Source organism: Heterodontus francisci, chromosome 23 (genome assembly GCF_036365525.1).
Source record: "Heterodontus francisci isolate sHetFra1 chromosome 23, sHetFra1.hap1, whole genome shotgun sequence".
Classification (NCBI taxonomy): domain Eukaryota; kingdom Metazoa; phylum Chordata; class Chondrichthyes; order Heterodontiformes; family Heterodontidae; genus Heterodontus; species Heterodontus francisci.
Genome location: NC_090393.1, coordinates 17,579,153 through 17,595,085, shown reverse-complemented (window position 1 = coordinate 17,595,085; position 15,933 = coordinate 17,579,153). Strand labels below are relative to the sequence as shown.

At 42.3% G+C, this 15,933-nt stretch overlaps 1 protein-coding gene across 2 annotated transcripts in view; it reads right to left on the bottom strand.

The window, feature by feature from the left end:
* Positions 1 to 15,933, bottom strand: part of LOC137382609 (protein phosphatase Slingshot homolog 1-like) — a 145,197-nt gene that overhangs the window by 57,714 nt on the left and 71,550 nt on the right. For both annotated transcript variants that reach the window (XM_068054779.1, XM_068054780.1), the window contains exons 8-10: positions 10,721 to 10,915; positions 8,469 to 8,562; positions 5,504 to 5,632 (exon numbers count right to left, since the gene is read on the bottom strand). In XM_068054779.1, coding sequence (XP_067910880.1) covers positions 5,504 to 5,632; positions 8,469 to 8,562; positions 10,721 to 10,915 — 418 coding nt within the window. The remainder of the gene's footprint in view (positions 1 to 5,503; positions 5,633 to 8,468; positions 8,563 to 10,720; positions 10,916 to 15,933) is intronic.

Below are 15,933 nucleotides of genomic sequence, written 5' to 3'. Positions count from 1 at the left end.
AGGGATCGTTCCCTCCGTGACACCCTGGTCCACTCCTCCATTACCCCCACCACCTCGTTCCCTTCCCATGGCACCTTCCCCTGCAAATGCAGGAGGTGTAATACCTGCCCATTTACCTCCTCTCTCCTCACTATCCCAGGCCCCAAACACTCCTTTCAGGTGAAGCAGTGATTTACTTGTCCTTCTTTCAATGTAGTATACTGTATTCACTGCTCATAATATGGTCTCCTCTACATTGGGGAGACCAAACGCAGACTGGGTGACCGCTTTGCGGAACACCTCCGCTCAGTCCGCAAGCAGGACCCCAAGCTTCCGGTTGCTTGCCATTTCAACACTCCCCCCTGCTCTCATGCTCACATCTCTGTCCTGGGATTGCTGCAGTGTTCCAATGAACATCAACGCAAGCTCGAGGAACAGCATCTCATTTCCCAATTAGGCATACTACAGCCTGCCAGACTGAACATTGAGTTCAATAATTGCAGAGCATGACAGGCCCCCCATTTTACTTTCATTTTTAGTTACTTTTTTCTTTATATATTTTATTTTATTTCATCTTAGTTTGTTCAGTTTGCTTACCCACTGTTTTTTTCCATGTTTGTACTTGCAGCTGTTCAATTTTCAGTCCATTAACACCCTCTCTGTATTTATTTATTTAGAGATACAGCACTGAAACAGGCCCTTCGGCCCACCGGGTCTGTGCCGACCATCAACCACCCATTTATACTAATCCTACACTAATCCCATATTCCTATCACATCCCCACCTGTCCCTACATTTCCCTACCACCTACCTATACTAGGGGCAATTTATAATGGCCAATTTACCTATCAACCTGCAAGTCTTTGGCATGTGGGAGGAAACTGGAGCACCTGGAGGAAACCCACACAGACACAGGGAGAACTTGCAAACTCCACACAGGCAGTACCCAGAATTGAACCCGGGTCGCTGGAGCTGTGAGGCTGCGGTGCTAACCACTGTGCCGCCCACTAATGCTGTACTAATGCTTTGTCTTTCAACACACTATTAACATATTGTTTGCCTTTGCTCCTCAACCTTCTGGTCAACTGTTCTGTGACCTTATCCTATTTACACCTTCTCCTTTGTTAACTCTTGCCCCACCCCCACTTTACCTGAAACGTTAACTCTGCTTCTCTCTCCGCAGATGCTGCCAGACCTGCTGAGTATTTCCAGCATCCGCAGTATTTTTCTTTTATATCTGAAGAGTTTTTGTTACAGTTCTTCAAGCTCACTGTAGAGTCCTTGATTGAAGGTAGATCTTGCTTTTCATTGGGGCCCAGTATTCTTCTTAAACCTTGTTCGCTCTAGGAGACTTTTCTCTCTTGGGGTTCATGTGTCTTCAGTGGATTCAGAGGCTTGTGAGAAAGAGATGGGAGCAGACAGGAGAGATCTTCTCAGTCCAGGAGCAAACAGACATTCTCCGTTCAAACGGTTTGTACAATTCAGAAAAACCCAGATTGCTAAGCAGGTTAGTCATGTGACAAACTGGTCTGACCACGTCTTGGATTGTATCACCTTAGCAGTTTCTAGAATGCTCCTCTTACACACAATACCTTATCAAGGCCCATTGTGGGTTGAATGTGTCAGGGAATGGTACTTCGTCCTTCCAAGCAGAGTCTGTTAATATGCAAATGTCTTTTCCAGCCACAGCTGATCTGTTTAACAAGTCATTGGTTCACTCCAGTAACAGCTGAAAATCAATGTTCACGACAAAATGAATGTGCCTCATTCTTGGCAGGTGGGGGCCTAGCATGACAATATCATTAAAAATAGAAGCATTGCCTTTGACGTTGTAACTAGTTTCCTTGTTTTCTACAGGGAAATATTTTTATGTATATTGAGCAGTCCTAGCCTCCAGTAAATTCTTTGTAGTTTTCTACGAAATACTGAATGCAGTTGAAAACAAAACAGTTTTTCTTGATGAACAAGCCAGTCATAAATATAAGTAAAAAGGTCTGTCCATGGCAAGAATGCATCTTACCACAGAAGCTTTACAGAAATCTATTAATATATTGAAATACTTATATGTAAAACTTAACAGGATGTGTATGGACATTACAAGTTAATATGTTTGCATTTATAATAGAAACTGCATGGTGCTACCATTGGCAGAAAGATCTTGTGGCAGTGTGACAAGTTTACATATGCAGTTTTCATTATAAATGTGGAAATAGGAATTTACATCAAGTCTGCAGCACAGAAATAGGACATACAGCCCAACTGGTCCACGTTATCGGTTATGCTCCACTATTTCCATTTATAGAGGAAGTTTGTGCATAGGTCCAATTATTCCACACCCTCCAATACCACATCACCTAAAGACTACACTTGGTCTTAAGTCCTATGCAATTCCTCGGCAGATTACCTAATGTTTATTTAAAGCAGCGTAAATCAAAGTTTGCTTCCAACCTGTTTAAGCACATTCTGTGATATAGTTGCTATTTGACTAGTGACATGACATTTGATGTTGCTCATAAAACATTATCCATTGTTTCAACACAAATAAGTCTACTTAACGATAGCAGTAATTTTCAAAGATCAGTGGAAGGATTCATTCTCTTTTTGAACTCCCTATTGTAATCACAAGATCAGGGGGCAGGTTGTTCAACCTTGCCCGTCTAAGAGCGAAGTCCAAAGTACGGAAAGTCCTCATCAGAGAACTCCTCTTTGCTGACGATGCTGCTTTAACATCTCACACTGAAGAATGCCTGCAGAGTCTCATCGACAGGTTTGCGTCTGCCTGCAATGAATTTGGCCTAACCATCAGCCTCAAGAAAACGAACATCATGGGGCAGGATGTCAGAAATGCTCCATCCATCAATATTGGCGACCACGCTCTGGAAGTGGTTCAAGAGTTCACCTACCTAGGCTCAACTATCACCAGTAACCTGTCTCTAGATGCAGAAATCAACAAGCGCATGGGAAAGGCTTCCACTGCTATGTTCAGACTGGCCAAGAGAGTGTGGGAAAATGGCGCACTGACACGGAACACAAAAGTCCGAGTGTATCAGGCCTGTGTCCTCAGTACCTTGCTCTACGGCAGCGAGGCCTGGACAACGTATGCCAGCCAAGAGCGACGTCTCAATTCATTCCATCTTCGCTGCCTTCGGAGAATACTTGGCATCAGGTGGCAGGACTATATCTCCAACACAGAAGTCCTTGAAGCGGCCAACATCCCCAGCTTATACACACTACTGAGTCAGCGGCGCTTGAGATGGCTTGGCCATGTGAGCCGCATGGAAGATGGCAGGATCCCCAAAGACACATTGTACAGCGAGCTCGCCACTGGTATCAGACCCACCGGCCGTCCATGTCTCCGTTATAAAGACGTCTGCAAACGCGACATGAAATCGTGTGACATTGATCACAAGTCGTGGGAGTCAGTTGCCAGCATTCGCCAGAGCTGGCGGGCAGCCATAAAGACAGGGCTAAATTGTGGCGAGTCGAAGAGACTTAGTAGTTGGCAGGAAAAAAGACAGAGGCGCAAGGGGAGAGCCAACTGTGCAACAGCCCCAACAAACAAATTTCTCTGCAGCACCTGTGGAAGAGCCTGTCACTCCAGAATTGGCCTTTATAGCCACTCCAGGCGCTGCTTCACAAACCACTGACCACCTCCAGGCGCGTATCTATTGTCTCTCGAGATAAGGAGGCCCAAAAGAAAGAAAAAGAAGAAAGAATTGTAATACATCTCAATCCTTCAAAGATTAAAATAATGCAAGTTGTAGAAATTTGAACCACAGAAAATGATGGAAATACATAGGTCAGTAAATTTGCCTGTCAGAAATAAGGGACTAATATTTTAGATGGGCTATAAATCACAAACCTGCAAACGGCTATTTGTATACCTGAGACAGAGCTACAACAAAGACCAAATTCGGGATATCAAAAACCTGCTTTTTTCATTCAGATTGTCATGCAAGCTCCCACCTGCCAAGAATGAGGCATATTAATTTCACCAAATCGACATTAAATTTTAAAATTGTTGCTGAGAGGAAAAGAAGGCCTATTACAAGGGGTTGCATTCACCTGGCTGGAAGGACATTTTTGCATATTATTAACAGACAGTACTTGGAAAGGACAAAGGGGCTACTCCCTGCTACAACTTAATCCACAATAGACTTTTGATTACCAGACGTTGAGGGTGGAGGAGCTTGCATTCCAGGTTGACTGCTAAGATGGCCGAATTCACAAAGACGTGGACACACCAACTAGTCACATGACTAAACTGCTGGGCAACCTGAGTCGTTTTGAATTTGAACTTGCCACAGTTTTGAATTGGCAGAAAGCTCCTGGCTCCTGGATTGAGAACATCTATCACCTGTCTACTCTCATCTCATTCTCACCAGCTTTGGAATCCATTGAAGACACAGGAACCCCAAGAGAGAAAGGTCTCCTACAGTGAACAAGGTTTAAGAAAAATACTGGGCCCCAACGAAAATCAACCATTACCTACAAGCAAGGACTCTACAGTGAGCTCGAAGCACAACAAGAAACTCTTCAGATATTACCTCAAATCTCTCCACTTTATTTTTCTTCTGCTCTTTTCTGTCTCTATTTGCACGTGCATATCGCATATGCATGTTAGCGTGGGGTGTGGCTTGTATCCGCAGGCGTTAACCACCTGCTCATTACTTTACCTTATAATTGGAAAGTGGTGAACAAGGATTCACCAAGGGGGAGCTCAAAACACAATGGGATTAAAAAGAAAACCCTGTTACAAGAAGACAAGGTGTAGGCTGAAAGGGATAAGATGTTCACTAACCTGCTCTGTATTGCCAGCATTTTCTGTTTATATTAATTATTCTTTTAAGTTTTTAAACAAAATAACATGTTCTAGGAAGTAGAATTCTCGAAATCTGCATGTTCCTATCAAGAGATGCAGATTTTATTCTGATTCTAGAAAGCACCCCACCACCACTACCCCCAAACCCCGCCAGCCAGCTCTCCCCATCACAGGCTTGTTAGCAGCACCCTTTCACCTTAATCAGATCTGATACTGATTTGTTTTGGAAAGGTGGCCACATAGGTTTCCCATTTTATTTTGATCCACATAACCTGCCATTCTATAATGCTGTAGGACAGAAATTAAATCAGTACTGACCAAGTTGCACAAAAAAGGTTAAGCTGCATTTGTTTATATTAATTAAAATCAGAAATTCCCTGAGACTATCTGGCACCAGATGGGAGTATTTGAGATTGGTACCTAGAAAAGATGGCAATGAGCAGGGTATCCAATAAATGACTAGACATTTTGGGAAGAGCAGGGTATCACCATGCATGGCATGGAATGGGACACTGAAACACTTAAATTGGAAGGAGTGGGGAGCGATGGGATGCAGACCCGACAGAATCAGCTGTTCTTTTTCAGAAATAGCAAACATACACTCTAAAATAACAGGTTCCATTTTGCATGAATATAATGTTATGAAAAAACATCTTACAACATTCCCTGTAAATCTACAGAATAGCAACATGAAAATATTACCAGATAAAGATGATCAAATATTAGGGAAGCTTTATCCATTTGTCCTAAAATGATCAGCATTTCATTATCAATAAATCCTTTGTACTCTTTCAGATTACAGTTCATCTGTTGTTCCAACTCATTACGAATCTGTGAACAAAAAGTCTTCAGTAGAATGCTTAATGCAATAATTATTTACACATCTTTTTAATACGTTTTTTGGCCCTGTTTTCTCTCCTATCTCAAAGGCATTGATTCTTCCTGGGATCTGACTCTGTAGGTGGTGACAGTTCTCTGGTGACTCATTCAATTAGCAAATCTTTGTGTATGAATGTCAACCAATCTGCTCGAATATAAAGAACATCCCAGCTGAGCCCAAGGTGGCCTTTCCCAGACATTGAAGTGTGTACTTCCCAGCAGAGGTTACTGGACTGTGATCACAGTGGGGCATCTGTCTGACTTTTTTCCTTCCCTGCCCTAGTTTACAGCACTGAAGCAAACTGCAATGCCGATATATAAAAGCAAAATACTGCAGATGCTGGAAGTCTGAAATAAAAACAAAGTGCTGGAAATACACAGCAGGTCTGGCAGCATCTGTAGAGAGAGAAACAGTTAAGGTTTCAGGTCTGTGACCTTTCTTCAGAACTGACAAAGGTCAAAAAAGCAAGTGAATGGGGCGGGGGGGGGGGGGGGGGAGGGGGGGGAAGGGAGGAGAACAACAAAGGGGAAGGTCTGTGATAGGGTGGAGGACAGGAGAGATTAAATGACAAGATATCATGGAAGAAAAGGCAAAGGGGTAGTAATAGCCGTAGTAAAAGACAAAGCATTTGTCCAGAGAGACTGTTAATGGCAGAATAATGAACAGCTCTGTCCAAAAGCAAAAACATGAAAAATAAGTTTAAGACAGGCACATGGCAGAAAACAATTAAAATGATAGTCATGGTCTGAAGTTGTTGAACTCAAATATTCAGTCCAGGAGGGCTGTAGAATGCCTAATTGGAAGGTGAGGCACTGTTCCTCAAGCTTGACTGGAACACTGCAGCAGGTTGAGGCCAGAAATGTGGACATGAGAGCAGGATGTTGAATTAAAATGGCAATTAACCTGAAGTATGAGGTCATGCTTGTGGACTGAGCGGAGGTGTTCTGCAAAATGGTCACCTAATGTGCGTTTGGTCCCAATGTAGAGGAGACCGCATTGTGAGCAGTAAATACAATACACTAAATTGAAAAAAGTACAAGTAAATCGCTGCTTCATCTGGAACAAGTGTCTGGGGCCTTGGATGTTGAGAGAGGAGGTAAAAGGTCAGGTATTACACTTCCTGCAATTGCATGGGAAAGTGCCATGGGAAGGGGATGAGGTGTCGGAGGCCATGGAGGAGTGAACCAGGGTGTCGCAGAGCGAAGAGTCCCTTCGGAATGCTGACAGGGGAGGGGAGGGCACGATGCGTTGGGTGGTGGCATCACACTGGGGGTGCCAGAAATGGCAGAAGATGATCCTTTGAATGTGGAGGCAGGTGGGGTGGAAAGTGAGGACTAGGGGAACCCTTTTGCGGTTCTGGGAGGGAAGGGAAAGCTGCAATGCCTAACTGCTGCTCTGGCTGAGATCAACTTCCACAGCACAGACCAGAAACTAAACTTGGATCTTTATGCCCATGTACTACAGTGGATGGTGCTGTAACACAGCAGGCTCTTAGATGAACTATACGGTGATTCTTGACAGTGACATATGTATTCTCTGTTCCAATTCTTAGATTGCTCTTCGCCTAGAACCTAGAAGTTTACAGCACAGAAGGTGACGAATGCATCCCATTGTGTCTGCATCAATTTTTTGCTGGAGCAATCCCAAACCAATCACCTTATCCTACACTTTCTTCATAGTTCTGTAGCTCTCTCCATTTCAAATGTTTATCTAGAAAGATGCAGGAACCTCTGCCTCAATGACACCATTTGGATGTACTCCATGCTCTAACAAACCTATGTTGAGACCTATGTCCTACCTCAGTCCTCACTCTGTCACAATTTTAAATTTAATACCCCTTGTCAACTGACCAACTGCCCAACCAGAGAAATTAGTTTTTTTCTATTTCAAACAAAACTACACCATTTTAAAACTCACTGTTAAATCTCCTCTTAATTTTGTCTACTCCAGTAGAAATAGTGCCAGTATTTCATGTCCCTCCTCATAACTATAGGTTTTTATCCTTTGCATCATCCTGTTAAGTTTACACTGTACACTTTCTATGGTTTTATCATTTCTATAATGGGACTCACAAAACCCGGCCATAGCATTGCCTTGTAGAAACCTTTCTGCTATTTATAAAACCCAAAATGCCATTGTCCCTTTTTTATTGCTTTATCTACATGCACCTTCAAGGATATCACCTGCCTGTCCTCAGTCAAGAGGGACAAGCTGGTATCCTAATTTAATCATCAACAACAGTGCTTTGTAACTGGGTTGCAGAGAGCCAGACAAGACAAGACTAACACAGGCAGGATCATTCCCGTATTTTCCCTTTTTGGCTATAGGCACATAAGCTATATGTCATTCGCTGTCGAGTTAACCAATAATTCTTCTATGTACAGGTAAAAAGGAAAAAAATGCAAATATTGAAAATCTTAAATAAAAGCTGAAAATGCTAGAAATAGCAAGGCAGTCATCATCCAAATAGGACTGATTAATGTTTTAAGTGTACACCCTCATGGAAAAGCATGAATTCATATTTTCTCTGTTCAAATGCTGATTCACTATTTTAATTGTTAGAAGAAATAGCACACGTCTTCCTTATTTTATTAACATGGATTAATGGAGATCAGTATTGGTTATGATGCAAGCACAGAACAACTTATATACTCCCTCTAAACAGGTATAAATTGCGCTTGCCAAAGTAATTTTTGTAAATCATTGATAGAAATTTCTATATTCCTCCAAAGTAATATTTCTACAATTTTGAGGCATGATATTTGTCTAGCACAATTGCAAACTTACTTCTTTAGAAGTGACATTTTCCAAATCTTGGCTCATCATTATATATCTTAGTTTGTTTTTTATTAATCGTTCAGTTCGTCCATTCTCTGTTGGTCTGGAAAACAAAAAACCCACAAATGCACTTATCTCAAAATTCATTCATTTAACCTGCATACCAAAATCCAATATATTACTAACTAAAAAAAGAGGTGCGAAGTGGGTAAGCGTGTCACTCATGTTGTACCAAGTTGCATGCATCAGCCAGGTTCCAGTTTTGATCCCAGTTTATGCTGAGTTAGCTTTTTTCAGCCAGGGTTACAAATTAACTGCAATAATTGGCCTCTGCAACTTAGATTAGTGGGGCATTGGGAAATCAGATAGCATGCCCACTCCTGATTGTTGGCCAAGAGCTATGCTGAATGTGAGCACATGCAAACACTGCGCAAGAACAGGTTCTTACGGATCTGGATTTGACTGTGACTCTGTCCACTGTTGAAATGCCCGACGCTAAATGTCAAGTTTCTCATTTCTACAATGGAGAGGTTTTCAGCAGGAGAAAATTGGCAAGATAAACCACAAATCCCTTAAAGCCACTTTTAGCTGTTTTTTGGGGGCAGTGGGGTGGAGGTAGTGAGGAGAATAGGAAGAATTTTTATGCTCATTAAAATATCTAGAACAAAGAACAAAGAGAACAAAGAAAATTACAGCACAGGAACAGGCCCTTCGGCCCTCCAAGCCTGCGCCGATCCAGATCCTCTATCTAAACATGTCGCCTATTTTCTAAGGGTCTGTATCTCTTTGCTTCCTGCCCATTCATGTATGTCTAGATACATCTTAAAAGATGCTATCGTGCCCGCGTCTACTACCTCCGCTGGCAACGCGTTCCAGGCACCCACCACCCTCTGCGTAAAGAACTTTCCACGCATATCTCCCCTAAACTTTTCCCCTCTCACTTTGAACTCGTGACCCCTAGTAATTGAATCCCCCACTCTGGGAAAAAGATTCTTGCTATCCACCCTCTATACCTCTCATGATTTTGTACACCTCAATCAGGTCCCCCCTCAACCTCCGTCTTTCTAATGAAAATAATCCTAATCTACTCAACCTCTCTTCATAGCTAGCATCCTCCATACCAGGCAACATCCTGGTGAACCTCCTCCGCACCCTCTCCAAAGCATCTACATCCTTTTGGTAATGTGGCGACCAGAACTGCACGCAGTATTCCAAATGTGGCCGAACCAAAGTCTTATACAACTGTAACATGACCTGCCAACTCTTGTACTCAATACCCCGTCCGATGAAGGAAAGCATGCCGTATGCCTTCTTGGCCACTCTATTGACCTGCGTTGCCACCTTCAGGGAACAATGGAGCTGAACACCCAAATTTCTCTGTACATCAATTTTCCCCAGGACTTCTGCTGCAGAACAGAACATTTTTCCACTTTTTTTCCCCTTATGTCAGATCTAGCACACTCTGATCAGGTGCAGCAGAGGTTAAATTCAGAGAACAGCTCTCTGGTCTGATCAGAGGCAAATAATTAATACTGCACTATTATAGCATTTTTATTCCTACACTAGCTACCTTTGTGGCCTCACTGACTGAGAATTGTACTTGGTGTTGAATATTATGGGCTATCAGTGAGAGAGCGCTTAAATTCAGCTGCTAGAGACAAAGGAGAAAAACCTTCATTGTTCACATGTTTTTTATTTTACACTAGGTGCTCAGAAAAATCACCAACTAATAGTTTATATATTCCAAAACATAGGCTCATTGGGAAAATATGAATATACCGTATCTCCTTGCTTAATGTACAATTTCTCTCGCATTGTTTAAGACAATGGGTTTAACTTAGACAGAATTTTAAATATTTAAGATAGCCCAATCATTCTGAGCAACTTTTTGCACAATACACGACAAAACTGAAAATGGCAGTGTTTTCTCTATGCTCTTTGTTCAAACTGCTGCAAAAGCAATGCAAGGTAAAAAAAGGATACAATTTAAAAACAAAATAAGGGATAAGAAAAAGAACAGATTAAAATATTAAATAAACAAAAAATAAGCAATAGCCAATCTATGCCTCTTTATATAACAACCTCAACAGTTTTCACTATTTTGCTTTTTGTTTCAATCGTTATCAGATGCTCTTCGGTGTATATTTGTCAAAAATAATTATTCTGAAAAATTGGATGAGGGAAGTGGGGTGATCTCAACTTGACCACTCAAAGAAATTCTGGGAAGTAAAAACTTAAAAAGAGGTGTAATCTTTACTCACTTATCTGCAAACATTGGGGGTGAGTCAGCCCGTATGGACTGCAGGTCTTGCATTGTATTCCATTCATTAATACAACTTTGCTCTGAGTTAATGCAGCTCTCATAGTAACTGGTCCAAGTCAAAGCAATTCCCGATGGATAATAATTGTACCTACGTGCTATCTCGCAGGATTTGTGGAGAATTTGTAGCGCTGACCTACAAAACACAAATAATAGACACGTTTTAAACCTTTCATCTCTGTAACTGTGCAGACAAATGCATCATTTAGGCCATGTTCATTGACTTATGACTTAGAAAGGAAATCTTACTATTCATGCCCACTTTGAAAATAGAACAGTTGAAGACTTTTGATTCCTTTGGAATTTGTACTGTTGATGTTTTGTGCTGTTTATTTCAACTGCAAGTGCCAATGACAGGGTTAGATAAATTACTAAGCTTAACAGTATGATGGAAGGGAATTAATATTAACAGAGGCAATCATTGACCTGGGGGTGCTATGGCAATTCAGCGATTGCATCGATATTAATTCACCTCTCTCAGTTTATTAATTTAATAACCAGTTCCCCTGATGAAGTTGGCAGCACATAATGTCTGAACAGAAATAGGTCCAAAATAAAAATAGAAACACAGATTTTAAAGTTAATTATAGTTTATCTAATTTATACAAAGTGCATACAGTGCTCATTCTTTTGAATATGCACAGGACATTTAGGTCATTGAAGTTCATCCCTTGAGCACTCTTACTCTCCTGTCATGGCATCTAATTATGTTTTGAAAAAATCAAATATCTTTCCCGTTATTATCTTGGTAGATCATTCCAAACATTTATCATGCTTTAAGCGAAGAAGTTTTTCTTGGTTATTCATTCCAAACCTACTTTTGCTTTTGGATGGAGAACATACCGTACCTGATTGCACCATTTAGAATAAATGGCAAACTAGAAATCTAAATCTGAATTAATTCAAATTGAGGTAGTTACAATTAACAATTTTGGTGGGCATTATGTTAAGGTTCACTGACACAGACACCATCCAACCAACGCAATAGACAACAATGATCTAACAGGTTCACACTGCTATCCTATCTAGTACAAACCAGAATGATACTGTAATGTAATCTGGGTTAAATATTGAGCTGCAGCGAAGAAGCTATGAAGAGAGGCAAGTTTATGAAATAAGCATATAATGCAATCAGAAAAGCTTTCGCAATTCACAAGCTGAGTCCCCTTTCACATATTTCATTCACCCGTTATCGGTGCTGAATTGCACTGGCCACATCCTCCTACGAAAGCTCCTCCACAGCCTTGCTGCACTTTATAGAAACATAGAAAATAAGAGCAGGAGTAGGCCATTTAGCCCTTCGAGTCTGCTCCACCATTCATGATCATCATGGCTGATCATCCAACTCGGTAACCTGTTCCTGCTTTCTCCCCATACCCTTTCATCCCTTTCGCCCCTGTCCCATCTAACTCCTTCTTGAAAACATACAATGTTTTGGCCTCAACTGCTTTCTGTGATAGCGAATTCCACAGGCTCACCACTCTCTGGGTGAAGTAATTTCTCCTCATCTCAGTCTTGAAAGGTTTACCCCGTATTCTTAGACTATGACCCCTGGTTCTGGACTCCCCCACCATCGGGAACTTCCTTCCTGCAGCTACCCTGTCAAGTCCTGTTAGAATTTTATAAGCTTCTATGAGATCCCCCCTCACTCTTCTGAACTCCAACGAATAATAATCCTAACCGACTCAATCTCTCCTCATACGTCAGTCCCGCCATCCCAGGAATCAGTCTGATAAACCTTTGTTGCACTCCCTCTAAAGCAAGAACATCCTTCCTCAGATAAGTCAACCAAAACTGCACACAATATTTCAGGTGTGGCCTCACCAAGGCCCTGTATAATTGCAGCAAGACATCCCTGCTCCTGCACTCGAATCCGCTCGCTATGAAGGCCAACATACCATTTGCCTTTTTTACCACCTGTTGCACCATTCATGCTTACCTTTAGCGATTGATATACGAGAACACCCAGGTCTCGCTGTATATTCCCCTCCCTCAGTTTATAGCCGTTCAGATAATAATCTGCCTTCCTGTTTTTGTTACCAAAGTGGATAACCTCACATTTATCCACATTATACTGCATCTGCCATGCATTAGCCCATTCACTCAACTTGTCCAACTCACCCTGAAGCCTCTCTGCATCCTCCTCACAACTCACCCTCCCACCCAGTTTTATGTCACCTGCAAATTTGGAGATATTACATTTAGTTCCCTCATCTAAATCATGAATATATATTGTGAATAGCTGGGGTCCTAGCACCGATTCCTGCGGTACCCCACTAGTCACTGCCTGCCATTCGGAAAAAGACCCATTTATCCCTACTCTTTGTTTCCCTGTCTGCCAACCAATTTTCTATCCATCGCAATACACTACCCCCAGTCCCATGCGCTTTAATTTTACATGTTAATCTCATATGTGGGACTTTGTCGAAAGCCTTCTGAAAGTCCAAATAAATCACAACCACTGGCTCCCCCTCATCAACTCTACTAGTTACATCCACGAAGAATTCTTGTAGATTTGTCAAGCATGATTTCTCTTTCGTAAATCCATGTTGACGCTGCCCGATTCTACCACAGTTCTCCAAGTGCTCTGCTATAAAATCTTTGATAATGGACTCTAGAATTTTCCCCATTACCAACGTCTATAATTCCCTGCTTTCTCTTCTTAAATAGTGGGATTAAATTAGCTACCCTCCAATCTATAAGAACTGTTCCAGAGTCTATAGAATCTTGGAAGATGACCACCAATGCATCCACTATTTCTAGGGCCACTTCCTTAAGTACTCTGGGATGCATACCATCAGGCCCTGGGGATTTATCGGCCTTCAATCCCATCAATTGCCCCAACACCATTTCTCTACTAATACAGATTTCCTTCAGTTCCTCTCTCTCACTAAGCCCTGTGTTCCCCAACATTTCTGGATGATATTTGTGTCCTCCTTTGTGAAGACAGAACCAAAGTATGCATTTAGTTGGTCAGCCATTTCTTTGTTCCCCATAATAAATTCCCCTGTTTGACTGTAAGGGACCTACATTTGCCTTCACCAATCTTCTCTTCACATACCTATAGATACTTTTACAGTCAGTTTTTATGTTCCCCGCAAGCTTGCTCTCGTACTCTATTTCCCCCTTCTTAATCAATCCCTTGGTCCTCCTTTGCTGAATTCTAAACTGCTCCCAATCATCAGGTCTGTTGTTTTTTCTAGCAGTTTATATGCCTCTTCCTTGGATCTAATGCTATCTCTAATTTCCCTTGTAAACCATGGTTTGGCTACCTTCCCCGTTTTACTTTTGCGCCAGACAGGGATAAACAATTGTTGCAGTTCATCCATGCGCTCTTTAAATGTTTGCCATTGCTTATCCACTGTTATCCCTTGAAGTAACGTTTCCCAATCAGTGATGGCCAACCCGCGCCTCATACCTTCATAGTTTCCTTTACTAAGATTCAGGACCCTTGTCTCAGAATCAATTACGTCACTCTCCATCTTGATGAAGAATTCTATCATATTATGGTCGCTATTCCCCAAGGGGTCTCGCACCACTAGATTGTCAATTATTCCTCTCTCATTACACAATACCCAGTCTAAGATGGCCTGTTCTCTAGTTGGCTCCTCAATGTATTGGTCCAGAAAACCATCCCGTATACACTCCAAGATTTCCTCCTCTTTGGTATTGTGACTAATTTGATTTGTCCGATCTATAATTACATAATTACACCCATAATTACGGATGTTCCATTTTCGCATGCGTCTTTAATTTCCTGTTTAATGCCATTCCCAACATCACCACTAGTTTGGGGGTCTATATACAACCCCCACTAACGTTTTTTGCCCCTTAGTGTTTCTCAGCTCTACTCATACAGATTCCACATCGTCAGAGCTAATATCTTTCCTCACTATTGCGTTAATTTCCTCTTTAACCAGCAATGCAACTCCACCGCCTTCTGCTTTTTGTCAGTCCTTCCTAAACACTGAATATTCCTGGATGTTCATTTCCCATCCCTGGTCACCTTGCAGCCATGTCTCCGTAATCCTGACTATATCATACCAGTTTACATCTATTTGCGCGATTAATTCATCCAATTTATTGCGAATGCTCCCCGCGTAAAGGCACAAAGCCTTAAGGCTTGTCTTTTTAATATTACTTGTCCCCTTCCCACTATTTTTCACTGTGGCCCGGTTTGATTCTGGCCCTTGATTTCTCTGCCCATCACTTTTCTTATTCCCCTTACTGTCTTTTGTTCTTGTCTTTGATCCCCCCCTCCTTTGACTTCTTGCAAAGGTTCCCATCCCCCTGCCATTTTAGTTTAAACCCTCCCCAACCATTCTAGCAAATACTCCCCCTAGGACATCAGTCTCGGTCCTGCACAGGTGTAACCCGTCTAGTTTGTACAGGTCCCATCTCCTCCAGAACCGGTCCCCACATCCCAGTAATCTAAAAACCTCCCCCTCACACCATCTCTTTAGCCAAGTATTCATCCGATATATCCTGCAATTACTACTCTGGCTAGCACGTGGCACTGGTAGTAATCCTGAGATCACTACCTTCAAGGTCCTGCTTTTCAACTTACTTCCTAGCTCCCTCTATTCTGCTTTTAGGACCTCATCCCTTTTTTCTCCTATGTCGTTTGTACCAATGTGTACCATGACCACTGGCTGTTCACCTTCCCCCTTCAGAATGTCCTGTAACCGCTGAGACATCCTTGACCCTAGTACCAGGGAGGCAATATACCATCCTGGAGTCTCGTTTGCCCATCTATTCCCCTTACAATTGAATCCCCTATAACTATTGCATTCCCACACTTTTTACAGCTCCCCTGTGCAGCAGAGCCACCCGTGGTGCAACGAATTAGGCTGTTGCTGCTTTCCCCTAAGAGGCCATTCCCCCCAACAGTATCCAAAGCAGTACATCTGTTTTGCAGGGGAATAGCCATAGGAGATTCCTGAACTGCCTGCCTAGTCCTCTTGCTCTGCCTGGTGGACACCCATTCTCTCCCTGCCTGTGGAGTCTGAGCCTGCAGTATGACTACCTCTCTATACGTGCTATCCACGATACTCTCCGCCTCATGGATGTTCCAGTATCTCCAGCTGCCGCTCCAGCTCCGAAACCTGGGCTTCCAGGAGCTGCAACTGGAGACACCTCCTGCACACATGCTGG